The sequence below is a fragment of the Amblyomma americanum genome, chromosome 2 (genome assembly GCF_052857255.1).
Source record: "Amblyomma americanum isolate KBUSLIRL-KWMA chromosome 2, ASM5285725v1, whole genome shotgun sequence".
NCBI classification, from domain to species: domain Eukaryota; kingdom Metazoa; phylum Arthropoda; class Arachnida; order Ixodida; family Ixodidae; genus Amblyomma; species Amblyomma americanum.
This window is the reverse complement of record NC_135498.1, coordinates 212,056,068-212,070,300: the sequence shown is the minus strand read 5'-3', so window position 1 is coordinate 212,070,300 and position 14,233 is coordinate 212,056,068. Positions and strand designations below refer to the sequence as shown.

The window sequence follows — 14,233 nt, the reverse complement described above, 5'->3', positions numbered from 1 at the left end:
GTATGGGTTTCGGGGAAAACACCTGAAGCCTGGAAAAAAGATGTTATTGTACCGTTCCTTAAGCCTGAAAAACCCCCAACCTCTCCTAGCAGTTATAGACCCACAGCCCTGACTAGTTGCCTCGCAAATTTTTTGAAAGTGTCCTTAATATAAGATTAACATTTGTCCTTCAATCATCTGAACTTCTTGATGCCCATCAGTGTGGTTTTAAAATGGAATGCTGCACAAGAGATCGCCTAGTCCGTTTTGAAAAAAATTGGTCGAGAACCTTTCATTCATAAGCAACACTGTCTCGCTGTATTTTTCGATTTAGAAAGGGCATGCGATACGCCCTGGCAGTTCGGGATTCTTCAAGACCTTGCCGAGCTTGGCATCCGACGAAGAATATTGAACTGCCTACAGGACTTCTTATGTAACCGTTATTTCATGTCCGCCTGGGTACAACCCTTTCGAGGAATTTCATTCAGGAAAACGGAGTACCCCATTGCTGTATTTTAAGCTCAACTCTCTTTGTTGTCAAAATGAACTCTCTTACGAAAATAACCCCAAGCTCCCTTATGCACTCAGTCTATGCAGACGACCTGCAAATAGCTTGTACATCCTGCAATGTATGAACATGTGAAAGACAAATACAAATAACAGAAAATAAACTGGAAACATGGGCCGACAGAAATGGTTTCCAGATTTGCCCACAGAAATCGGTGGCAATTCTGTTCTCACTCAGAAGAGGCATACATACAGATCCCACCCTACACCTGAAGGAAATAGAGTTATCAGCGAAGAATGTGCATAAATTTTTTCGTATAGCATTGGACAGAGAGCTCACGTTCCTAACTCACATAAATGCGTTGAAAAATAAAGCTTCTCGATTCCTAAACACACTCAAAGTGCTGTCGAGAAAACACTGGGGAACCGACAGGACATGTGTTTTACAAATTTACCGCTCTGTTGTCCTCTCCACCCTGGATTACGGATGTCTAGTGTATGGGTCTGCGAGGCCATCGTACCTTAAACGGCTATATCCAGTACATAATTTAGACTTGCGTCTTTGCACTGGTGCATACAGGACGTCGCGCATAGATAGTCTGTATGTAGAAACAAACGAACCATCACTTAAAGACAGAAGAACGATGCTCACGTGTTCCTACAATCTAAAATCCGCTCACTACCTAAACACATATGTCACCAAATTGTCACAAAGTGCCCATCCAGAATACTGTTAAAAAAAACGGCAAAGAACGAGGCCACTGCTCTTGCGTTTTGAAGAGATGGGCCAAAATCTCGGCGTACTGGACACATTGCCTGACATTGCTGGAAGACGAGATCCACTGCCGCCATGGTACAATTTCCCGGAAATCTGTGATCTTATTCTTACACATTTCAGCAAAAAACAAACTCTACCACAACATATAATACAAGAATTTTTCGCACTCCAGGAAAAATACAGTACTTGCACAGATTTTTATATAGATGGCTCAAAAACAGGTCTTTAGGTTGGAAGTGCAGTCGGACAAGGTAATTGCAATCATACAGTGAGGCTTAACCTAAAACTCTGCTGGGTACCAAGTCATATCAGAATTAGAGGCAACGAGAGAGCAGACTTCTGCGCTGCTCAAGCACGTGACAAGCAAATCAAAAAAGTAAATATTTTATTAAAAGATTGCATTAACTTAATACATCGTGGCATAAAACAGAAATGGCAGTCCGCGTGGGACATCGAAGTAAGAAACAAACTACACAATTTAAAACCAGTTATAAGTCAATGGAAGTCCTGCACCCAGCAGGAACGTTTGAAGGAAGCGATTATCTGCCGTCTTCGTATATGGCACACGCGCCTCACACACAATTTCCTGCTGACAAAACAAGATCTACTTGTTTGCGAAAAATGCGGGCATGAGTTTACGATGAACCACATCTTAATTTCTTGTGCGAAACTGGAAAAACTAAGGAAAGAGTACATAACCCAGTTTTGTAATTAATCTATATCTTTTCATCCCTCCCTGCTTTTAGGAGACGATGCAATTGTTGATATATCATATGTTTTAGCTTTCTTAACGAAATGGGATTTCTCAAGAGACTAATTTTTTTACCCACTGGTTTATTTGAATTTTAGTACACATCATCCACTTCCTCATGCGTACGAAGAAGGTTGAGGCTTTTATTTTGATTGTATGGGAGCCTCGATATCCTTGCGCAGCCAAGGAAAGCTACTGAGGTTAACAAGTCCTCTTTAAAGCTTTTAGTAGTAGCCATTTCTAAAATTTGTGTATGTGTTCACGGGGCATTATTAACGTTGAGGGCCTCTACACCAGGGACGATTCTTACATTTCTATAATATTCAACAAAAGACTTTTCCTATACCTCGTTCTTGACGCATGATGGCCTCAGTTGCCCATGTGCCATAAAATCCAACACAACACATTACAGTCGGCGCTCGACCACACAGAAAACGTGCCAGACGCATAGCGCACTGCACGAAACTGACGCGCGGGATCCAACATGCCACTGCGAGGGGGAAACGGCGGAGTTGGGTAGTACCAAGGGTGTCCCCACCCTGAAAGTGGAGGCGAGTGGGAATCCAGGGACTCTACCCACCCTGAGATCAAAGCGCCATCTTTGGGTGAAACTCGAAAACAGCGCGTCCCGTATTGAGACTAGTAGCGCCATCTACAATAGCATTATAGAAACAACCACCTGTCAGGTGTCAATGATGACGTCACAGTTCAATGTGGTGGATAGAAATGGAACTATGTGAATATGACGTCAGGGGACGACTGCATAGTTTCGGTTTATCGAATCAAAGATCGCGGGCATTAAATATTGTTGTGCCCTCTCATCCCTCTCCCCCTCACCAAAAACATACTAAGCCGAGTAGGAAAACTGTCCCGTCATGGGAGCGCTATACATGTATACATTCGTTCCGCTGTATATACTCTGACAACAACGGACAGTTGTATACCGGATTTGGTAGGCAAATAAAACCCTATGGGTTGTGGTATAGAAATAAAGCCACAATATAATAATAGGTAAATATTGTATACAAGCAATTACTGAAGCGTAACCATACCGCACCGCAAGTCGAATTCTAAGCCCACCTTGACCCCGCAAATGAAGCAAATTATGTTTGGGACGTATCTTGAGGGGGTGCAACTCGACAATGGGTAGACGTGCATCGTAATTTATGTGATAGGTGACGCTAGGCGGCGATCGTTCCGCTTTTTTCAACTTTGTTTTGTGTTGTGTTGTGTTGGGTTGTATGGCGCATAGGCAACAAAGGCCATCATGCGCCAAGCTCGAGGTATAGTAGAAAGTTCTGGATAATTTTATAGAAATGTGAAAATCATCGGTTGTGCAGAGTGCTTAAATAGTTAGAATTACCTCATGATAATGAAGGAAAAATATTCTAGAAATGGGTACTATTCAAAACTTTTGAAGGGGGTCGGCTAACCTCAGTGGCCATCCTTACGATTGAAGGATCTCGAGGCTCCCAACTAATCAATTAAAAACCTCATCCTTTTTCTCAGGAATGAGAAATGGCTGAGGTGTATCAGGTGAAGTACTGGGTCATGATTTACATATTTTTAAGAAAACCAGCTTCTGTTAAAAATCTAAAAACGCAAGACATGTCCACGATTGCATTATCACTCAAGAGCAGTGCTGGATGAAAAGGGATGCATCGGTTATAAAGTGGAGAGAAGCATTTTTTGATAGCTTTTCCAGTTTCGAACATGAAATTAAAATGTGACACTGTAAGTTCATCTCCTCATGTACAAACTGGTTTGTCTTTTTTCTTTAGCAGAAAGTTGTGTGTAATTTGTTTGTGACCTATCCGGAGACGGCACATAATTACTTCCTTGACACGTTTCTAGTGCACACATGACTTCCATTCACCTAGGACTGATTTTATTAACTGTAGTTTGTTATTGAGCTTTTTGTTCCAAGTGGACTGCCATTTTTTCCTTGCATTACTATGTAGTAAGTTCATGCAATTTCTTTAGAACATATTTACATTTTTTATTTGCTTGCCATAAGCTTGAGCAGCGCACAAATCTGCTCTTTCATTGCCCTTTATGTCGACATGACTTGGTACCCAGCAGAGACTTATGTTTTGTCCTTGAGCTATGGCTGTTGGAATGTCGTGTATGAGGTCGCCAAGAAGCAGGGTTATTGCATTTCTAGAATGAAGGGCTGTGAGAAAATTTAGCGAGTCTGTGTAAAACTTGCTGTTGGCGAGGTTCTCATTTACTATTTTTTCTATGGCTACACAGATGGCACAACATTCCGCAGTGAAGATGGAAGCGCACTGTGGAAGTCTCACTATTTTATTCCTATTTCTGTGTACAACTGCGCTTCCAACGTATGCATCTGTTTTTGAACCGTCAGTATAAAAAGCTGCGAAAGTACTGTACTTTTCCTCAAGTGTGGGGAATTCTTGTATTATATGTTGTTGCGGAATTTGTTTCTTACGGAACTGTGTAAGAGTGAAATCACAGATATTAGGGAAATTGTGCCAAGGCGGCAGTGGGCCTCGCCTTCGGGCAATGTTTGGCAATATGTATAGTATGCCGAGGTTCCGGCACAACTCTTCAAATCGCAAGAGGAGAGGCCGAGTAGCTTGCGGCTTGTTGTTGAAGAGTGCTCTAGAAAGGCAATTCGTAGTGATAGGGTAACATAGATGATAATGCAGTGAACGGATTTTTAGAATGTATGCGCATGTGAGCATGGCTCTCCTATCTGTTACCGATGGTTTATTGGTTTCTACACGGAGACTGTTTATGGGTGATGTCATATATGCACCAATGTATAGACGCAAGCCTAAATTATGTACTGGATCTAGCCGTTTGAGGTACGATGGTCTCGATGACCCATACACAATACATGCGTAATCTGGGGTAGAGCGTACTACAGAGCGGTATATTTCTAAGAGACATGTCCTATAGGCTCCGCTGTGTTTTATCGACAGTACTTTGAGTATGTTCAGGGACGGAGAAGCTTTATTTTTCAACGCATTTACGTGAGGCAGGAAAGGGAGCTTTCGGTCGAATGTAATACTCAGAAATTTGTTATTTTTCACTGGTAAGTCTATTTCGTTCAGGTGTAGGGTGGGATCTATCTGCATGCCTCGTCGGGTTGAGAAAAGAATGGCCACCGATTTCTGTGCAGAAAAACAGAAGCCAATTCAGTCTGCCCATGTTTCCAGTTTATTTATTGTTAGCTGTATCTGTCGTTCGCAAGTTGATGTATCCGAGGATGTGTAAGCTATCTGTAGGTCATCTACATAGACTGAATACATAACGGGCCTTGGGATTACTTTCCTGATAGAATTCATTTCAACAATAAATAGTGTTGTGCTCAAAATACATCCTTGAGGTACTCAGTTTTCTTGGATAAAGTTCCTTGAAAGGGTTGAGCGTAGGCGGCCATGAAATTAACGGTTAGTGAAAAGTCTAAGGCTGTTCAACATCCTGCCGCAGATGCCCAGTTCAGCCAGGTCCTGAATAATCCCAAATCTCCACGTTTTGTCATACGCCTTCTCTAAATCGAAGAAGACAGCGAGACAGGGCTGTCTGTGTTTAAAAAAGCCTCACGAACAGTGTTTTCAAGACGAACCAGGTGGTCAGTGGTGGAGCAAGCCTTTTTAAAACCGCATTGATGGACATCCAGAAGCTCCCGGTCTTCTAACACGAATTATATATTCTGTTATTCAATACACTTTCAAAATATTTCGCTAGAAAGCTAGTCAAAGTTATGGGCCTATAGCTGCTAGGAACGGTAGAGGGTTTTCCGGGTTTTAATAATGGAACAATAATGACCATCTTCCAGATTTCGGGAAGTTTCCCAGATACCCAAACTTTGTTAAAAAAATTTAAAAGTGCCTCCACAGCCGGTTCAGAGAGATGAGCTAACATTTGATAATGTATTTCACCTGGACCAGGTGCAGTTTGCTTACCAGCGGACAGTACTTTATTAATTTCTTGAATTGTAAGTTATTATAGGATTCATTGGTGCCGCCACTTAACCACAGTCTTTGTCTTTCAGCTGCTTTTTTGTATTTGAGGAATGGTTCTGTTTAGTGAGATGAACTGGAAACTACAGAAAAATATTCACCCAAAATATCTGCCTGTTCTTCTAAATTGGTCTGTATGCCAGGGGTTGATAGAAACGGAAGTATGAATGAGGAGTAGCGGCCATTTATCTTTTTTTACCATCACCCACATTTGTTTTGACTTGATTGAGACGTTTATTGAGGACATGCAACCTTTCCATGAAGTTTTTCTGCATTACGGCGAATATATGGAGCTTTTAGTGTGAGCTTTTTGAACTTTATGAAATTCTCCTGCGTTGGGTATCTACGAAAAATTTCCCCAAGCTTTGTTTTGTGTCTTTTTTGCATCTAGGCATTCTTGTGTACACCAAATTTTATGATTCTGCTTTACTACTCCAGATGACCGAGGGATTGCTAGGCGTGCAGCGGTTAAAACACAGTTTGTGACAGTTTCATTCAGTTCGTCTATACTGAGATCGTCTGAAATTATTTTATCTAAGCTGGCCCCTTCTCTAAACAGTGCCCAGTCGGCTAAATGTAACTTCCACCGTCGTCGTTTCGTTGGGGTGACTTGCGGTGGGGATGTTAGGCTTATTATTACAGGGAGGTGATCGCTGCCGTATGGTTGTCGATGACATCCCATTTAAAATCACAAGAGAGAGAGGGTGAACTAAAAGACAAATCTATGAAACTCATTTTTCCGTGCTCGGAGAGCAGTATGTATCTTTGCCAGTGTTCAGGAGGCATGGAAAGTGAGAGTAGCGCAAAACGGGACAAAGGGACAGAGAAAGACAGACACAACACAGGCGCTAACTTCCGACTGAAAGAAACCAGGGCGGCCAAGACGAACGTGATCCGTGAGGGGAAGCAGGCGCATGCGCCCAGAAAGATAATGAAAAACAGGTGAATGAGGATCTACGGATGTGCACGATTCAGCGTTTCTTTAAGAAGGCCAGCTCTCTTTTGGACAGGGAGATAGACGGCTTGCTTACACATTTATCGTCCAAGGCAGCGATACGAGCTGCTTCAATAATCTCTCGCGTTAACTGATCCCGGTGTCTGGCAACGATCGAGCACTTGTCCAGAAATGGCACACAACCACACTCCTTGCAGTGTAAAGCCAGATTACTGCCAGTAAAAGTTCTCAAGTTATTTTTGTGTTCGCGAAGTCTCTCATTCAAGCACCGACCTGACTGACCAACATACCGCTTACCGCAAGAGAGATGGATGTCATAAACAATGCCTTCAGTACATTTCACGAATTTCTTTCTGTGGTTAATGGTGCACTGCAGCTTTTGGGGACGTTTATCAGCGGGCAAAGTTTTTTTGGAAAGCGCACTTAGTTTTTCAGGGGCAGAAAAAACGACACGAACATTAGCTTTTGTCCCAATTTTCTTGAGATTGTGGGACAGGCAATGAATGTAAGGAATAACGGCAATTTTGTCTTTTTTTCTTTCTGAAGGCACGGACGGCAGTTGACCTTCCTGGCGCTTCTTCTTTAGTATGCCTTCGGCGACAGAAACACAAATATCAGCTGGGTAGCCTGCTTGATGGAACCTTGCGAGTTGAGCGTGAAAGCTCTCGCTGATGAGGTGGGGGCACGACTTTTCCAGAGCATTCTTCAAGCATAAATTAATAATGCCCCTTTTAACGAGTTTAGAATGGGCAGATATATAGGGGAGTAGAGGTTTGTTTGCCCGAGGTGCATAGCTCCAACACAGGTGGTTGTCCAGGAATTTAAAACGGATATCAAGAAAGCGAATCTCGTTGTCGGTTGGCATTTCGTTAGTCAATAGCAGCGGTGAAAAACACTCTTGTACCTTAGCTAAAATACCGGATGCAACTTGCTCTAAGCACGATGGCGTACACTCAACAAGGAAAAAGAAATCGTCAACAAAACGAAAGATCTTGACGACATGAGGGCTGGTAAGCCTCTCTTGGAGGCTCATGTCAAGATGTGCCAGATACAGGTCACTAAGTACAGGGGCTAGACAAGACCCAATGCATATTCCCTGCTTCTGAATGTGAGCAGCGCCTTGCCAGTTTATGAAAGTGGAGCGGAGATAAAAGTGTAGCAATTCTAAAAAACCACTGACGGATAAACCGGATTCATTCTGAAATGACACAGCGCCGAAATGATGGATCGAATCTTCGACAATTGTAAGCAGGTTATGATGGGGCAAGGAGTAATAAAGATCTTTCACATCAATTGAGAAACCAAGAAGGCTCTTGTCAGAAAGCGATTTCACAGCACTTAACACTTCCTCTGAACTACGTACTAGAAATGGGTCATCTATTTGCGCTACTCTCACTTTCCATGGATCATCGTTACCGACTCGCCCAAGTTTCTACCCTTGTGAATTATGTTTCAGGAGGCAAACATTATTACTTAGAATAAAATCTAAACTACGACCTCTTGCATCAGTTTGTGCACTTCCCCCAAAATCGGAGTGAGCATTAGAATCACCAACTAGCAGATATGGCTCTGGTATCTGTTCTAAAAGGATTCTAAATCATTAAGTGTTGCTGTTAGGTGTGGCTCAAGATATACTGTAAATATTGTGAGTGTTTTAAAATGAAGGACGGTGACTGTGACGGCTTCGTATTTGGTTGAGTTTGATCTCGCGGGTTGCTACACCGTTCTCTATGACAATAGCAACACCTCCAGACAGTTTGCTTGCTTGCTCTCGGTCACACCAAAAGATATTATACTTGTTTAAAATATTTTGTTGTTTTGGACCTAAGTGTGTCTCCTGTAAGCATAAAGCCACCGAAGACATTGTGTTTAAAAGCTCTTTTAGTCCTCGGCAGTTCCACTATATAAGGAACGTCATGTTTGACGAGTGTAGTTAAAATTTAGGATACCTATTTTGGGGGTGCCATTACTGGGGTCTTTTTTCTATTTCGCTTCATAGAGCTCTGCCTCTGCTGGAGCAAAGGCGAGTTCTGAGTTATGTCCATCGCCTCACTAGAGGCCCTGGACTTCCGCGGTGAACCCGCGGGTGTACGGTTTGTGGGCTTCTCCCGACTGGAGGAAGGCTTGCGGACGGCCGACTCAGAGGCTTGCGGGCCCTTGTTCAGAGGTTAAAGGGCAGCCTTCGCTGCGTCAGCCGGGGGCGGGGGTGGCCTTGCCTCAAGCTTTGCCTGGGCAGTGACCGATGCCTGGTGTGGTGTGCGGCTCCTGCGCATCACATCAGCGAAATTTGATTTTGCTGTGAACTGGAAGGTTGAGGGGAGTCTTTTTCGTGCTTCTTGATAAGTTATGTTTTCCTTTGTCTTTATGTTGATTATTTCCTTCTCTCTCTTCCAGGTCGGGCATGACCTTGAGTACGCGGGGTGATCCCCTTCGCAGTTAGCGCACAGTGGTGAAGCATTGCAGTCCACGGATTCATGATTGTTGGACGAACATTTGGCACATGTTTGGCGACCACGACAGCTCTGTGAGCCATGGCCAAATTTTTGACCTTTTAAGCAACGTCTGGGATTTGGGATGTATGGTCTTATATTTAGTTTAAGATATCCTACTTCTATGGTTTCAGGAAGTTGGCTGGAGGCAAAGGTCAGCATTATGTGTTTTGTTGATATTTACTTGTCTTTTCGGATTTTGATACGATGGACTTCGGTGACGTTCTGGTCTTTCAGACCCTCCAACATCTTTTCTTCAGAAATGTTCAGGAAATCATGCTCAGATATTACTCCTTTGACTGTGTTCAGTGATCGGTGGCCAGTTAAGGTTACACGGATGTCTCCGAAGGACACTAAGGTTGGGAGTTATGAGAATTGTGCTTTGTCTCGGATTTGGAGGAGGAGGTCGCCACTGGCTAACTTCGTCACCTTGTAACTAAGGCCCAGGATGTCAGTAAAAGATTTCGAAACAATGAATGGAGACATTCTTATGGCTGGTTGCTCTGCATTTTCACTACGTACAACATGATGCCTAGAGAAATGTTCTTTTGATTTTTAGAAACACCGGGAAGTTATGTCTTCGGTCCGCGCTCTTTTTAGAGCGCAATCATTTTGTGAGAGAGGTGGAGCCGTAAAGTGCGTTTTATGTGCGTTCATGATGCCAGCCGCCCACCATTGAGCCCAACGGGGCGCGGGACAGGAACTTGCAAGCAAGACCTGCCCACGCCAGCTGTACACCTCAACTATAACCAAATATGACACAACTCAGGGTAGTGGGTCACACAAGGTTAACCCTCGCCGCCAGGAAAAAAGGAAAACCCAAGAAGTGAGTAAAATATTAGAGAGTTGCGAGAAATAGATAGGAAAGTGAAAGGTGAAGAGGAGGATAGGAAAAGGTGACTGCCGATTCCCCCGGGCGGGTCAGGCCGAAGGTGCCGTCTACAGGAAGCTGGGGCCAAAGTGGTGTGTTGCCTCCGCCGAGTGGCCTTAAAGGTCCAAACGCTCGGCATCGGCTGAACCACCAGGAGCCCCTTTTCCCCGGACACGGTGATGCCACGCACGGCTGGGCGCGGGTGCTCGGGTGCGTGGTGATGCACTGTTCACCATCATCCCTTTGCAGGAATGTCCCTGCGGATGCTCGGGAAACCGCGGTTTTTCCACTCACCAACGCCTGCAATCTGCAGACGCCCCCCTGCGGGGAACTTACTTCAACTAGTAAATTGAACAGGTAACGCTCGTTAATTGAATGTCTTCGAGACGGTGGCGGCCTTTTTATTGCTTTGTTGGGGTCTGTGCACGATATGCTTCATCATTGCAACATGGACTAAAAAGCTTTTATATGTAATAAAGAGCTGAAGTCAGCTAAAAATAAACGAAAATTTATTAAACCGCTAAAATGATCAAATTAAACTTACGTGCCACTCTGTCGATTTTCCAGAGCTGCACAGACCTGCAGAACGAAAACTGCTGATTTTCGGCAGAATCACTTCTAGACGGCACAATGTAAGGATTCATATATCTAGTTAGGTACATGCGCAACTTTAGAAGACCAGGGGACCGACACGGACGTCAGAACACATGCCTGAACGGAGCTGTCCGCCGGAAGAAGAACGCAAATAGGAAGAGCATCATTTATAGTAGTCCGCAGGTATCCGCTACCGCGCGCACCACTATCTCAACTCATATCGCGTTCTCTCATCTTTAGGCAACTGCATATACAACGGTCGTGGAACACCGAATTGCAAGAGTAGAGATGTAGGGCGACCTTGCGTGCAAGTCACTTTGCAAGGATGGCTCTTTAAATGTCATAAAGTGAGTACTTTCATTGAAAACTGTTTTCGAGGGTACCTGAAGTTTTCGTGACGTACTCCTAACAAATCATGATGATCGGCAGCCTGACTACGTCCACTGCAGGACAAAAGCCTCTCCCACACCTCTCCACTTAACCCCGTTTTTGGCCGTGGCGGTCACCTTATCCCCGCAAACAACTTACCTTTCTGCCGCCCCTGCTACGCATGCCTTCTCCTGGTATCCAATACTTTACGCTTAAACACTATCGGTTATCTTGCCTTCGCATTACATGTCCTGCCCAAGCCCATTTCTTCTTGAACCGGCAAATCAATGTTGTAGGCGGATTAGAATACACCCTCGGCGTTTATGTACAATTTTGGACCGATATATTTTCATATACGGACAAAATCTGCGCTTTGTTATTATGTGCGCTAAGTACATGGCAGACGCACTACGTCAATTTTTTGCACTGATTTGGCTGAGGTTAATTGTTATGAGGTGACAATCATGTATAAATGAAGACTAACTTGCTAGGGCTTCACATTGAGTCGGTGGTTAATTCCACGAAAATTGAGAAATCCTCCTTCTGTTAATTTCAGTTATGTATGGAACTGAGCAAAAGGCCAGCTTCTTATTCATTTAGTTCATGAAGTTATGAAAAAACTAACTTCACGGTTTGAGCTTGTGACCCACAACTGATCGACAGTGCGTGCACAGCTGTGTAGAGGGGGCTGCAGTCGGACGCTCCGCTTGCAACGTAACGTTGCAAGTGGAGATTAATGCCTTGAGGTAGTTGCGGAATTGCATGACACCACACACGATGAGCAACTGTAACCGAAGTCTCGGAACTGCTTATGACGCATCTCCTTTGTGGCTCCTTAGGCCTTCGCTTGCCTTCCTCGCCGCCTTCTTTCGACTACTGCCGCACGCACTGTGGCGTCTCGGCACGGCGCAGTTGAGTTGTCCACTGAGAGTGAAACAGCGCGCAATTTGTTTGGTTTTTGCGGAAAGGAAATGGCACAGTATCTCTTTCAGATATCGGCCGGCACCTGAACCGCGCCGTAGGGGAAGGGATAAAGGAGGGAGTGAAAGAAGGAAGAGGGCCGTAGTGCAGGACTCCGGATTAATTTCCACCACCTGGGATTCTGTAACGTGCACTGACATCGCACAGCACAATGCCTCCTCAGCGTTTCGCCTCCATCGAAACACAGCCGCCGCGGTCGGGTTCGAATCCGGGAACTCCTTATCAGTGGCGCGGGTTTCTGCGCCTTTCCTTTTCTCGTAAGCAATTTAATTTCCTTCGCTTGCTGCTTTTGCTGTGAGGCTGCTGTAGCCCCTCCAAAGCAAAGTATTTAGGAGAAGTTAGAGTGCATGTTTACAATAGCAAGCTAAATAAGTAATCGTTTAGGCTAAAAGTATCTATCAAACAGCGCTGAAACATGCCCCCATTTAGTGTTGTAACTTAATTGCTTAGCCGCAGATAGTTGCCTATGCGTGAAGTGCCCCAGGAACCATCGAAACTGACGTCAGTGAAAGTGATGACCTCGCTTTCTGGAGCCACACAGGGACGAAACTGCCACCTTTAGGTTCATGGCTTGCATGGCGACTTATGCAGATGTCGAGTAGCCGAGCATCCTAACGAGCGCCAGTGCGTCCGTCAGTGCGTGCATCCGACCGTCAGCGCGTGCGGCAGTAGTCGAAAGAAGGCGGCGAGGAAGGCAAGCGAAGGCCTAAGGAGCCAAAAAGGAGATGTGTCATAAGCAGTTCCGAGACCAATTTTTTTTTCGCCTCAATGACGTGTTGGAATTTAAGCGTAGGTTTGGCTGCCGTGCTTTCTTTCCCTACGCCAGCACGCGTTCTAGAGGCGTTGGAGTTCTTGAGTGTAATCGCATCCTCCTGCGAGATCATCATGTTTCCTACGATGCACTTGGACGCGTGCGGGCGTTCAACTGCACATTTAATGCAGTTCGCCTGAAAATTACTCGCATCTATGCACCTGCGCATTCTAATTTGGTAAACTCATTTTCTAAAGATCTAGATGTGCATTTTCTTGGAGGACGTAATGTTGTGATGTTGGGCGATTTAAACTCCGTGCTCGATACGGTCGATCATGTGCAGGGTCTTGGTAGGGGTAGGCCAGGCTGGAATGCGCGCGAGTTGTGCCGCCTAGTCAACCAGTTTATGCTCACAGACGCTTATGAGCCCCTGTATGGCGGCGTGTTTGTGTGGACTTCGCGTCGCGGATTATCATCGAGCAGTTTAGACAGTGCGTATGTACCGACGGGCCTTTGGAGGACATTGTGTGCTGCTAACGTAATGACGCTGCCATCCTCGCCGGTATACATGTCAGACCATCGCCCCTTTCTTCTGTCACTCGGGGTTCCGGCGGCTGCAGTGTCTCCTCACAGACCAAGTCGTTTGGATGTGCGCATCCTTCACGACACCAGCACGAGAGAAGGACTAACGCGGGCCTTGCATTTTTCGGTTGTTGGGGCCGTGTCTGGTGACTAGGACCGTCTGAAGGAGCAGTGGCGTCACCGTTGCGCTGCGTCTGGTTGAGCCCTTAGGGCTCGCGTCTCAACTGAGGCGCGTGTAGTGACGGCGAAGTTGCATATAGCTCAGCGCACTCCATCGCCATCGTCGCTTGTGTGAGCATGGAAAGAGGAGCTTTCGGAGCGTCTCCAGCGTCTTTTACGATCATCCTTTTTTGACAGCGGCAGCATGGCGTTGTCGACGCAGTCCAACTGCTCGTCCAGAGGTGCTTCGGTCTGGTACTTCAAGGTGCCCCTGCTTTTACATCTTCCGCCAGGGGTGTGGCCCAGCCAGTTGGCAGGAATTTCTGTGTGTTTTTCTTCCAATTCAGGGATTTTGCACAGTCGCTCCTAGTTGATCGCGAAGACGTTTCCGCACACCCATTTTTTTGCAGGCTTGCCGCAGGTTGCCACTGAACTTTATGATAGCCTTATTGCCCCGCCAACACCAGGTGAAATG

At 45.2% G+C, this 14,233-nt stretch overlaps 1 protein-coding gene across 1 annotated transcript in view; it reads left to right on the top strand.

The window, feature by feature from the left end:
* Positions 1-9,490, top strand: part of LOC144122124 (uncharacterized) — a 133,965-nt gene extending 124,475 nt beyond the window's left edge. Inside the window, exon 3 of the mRNA XM_077655662.1 lies at positions 9,357-9,490. Within this exon, the coding sequence (XP_077511788.1) occupies positions 9,357-9,386 (30 nt within the window). The 3' untranslated portion in view covers positions 9,387-9,490. The remainder of the gene's footprint in view (positions 1-9,356) is intronic.
* The last annotated feature ends 4,743 nt before the right edge of the window (positions 9,491-14,233 follow it).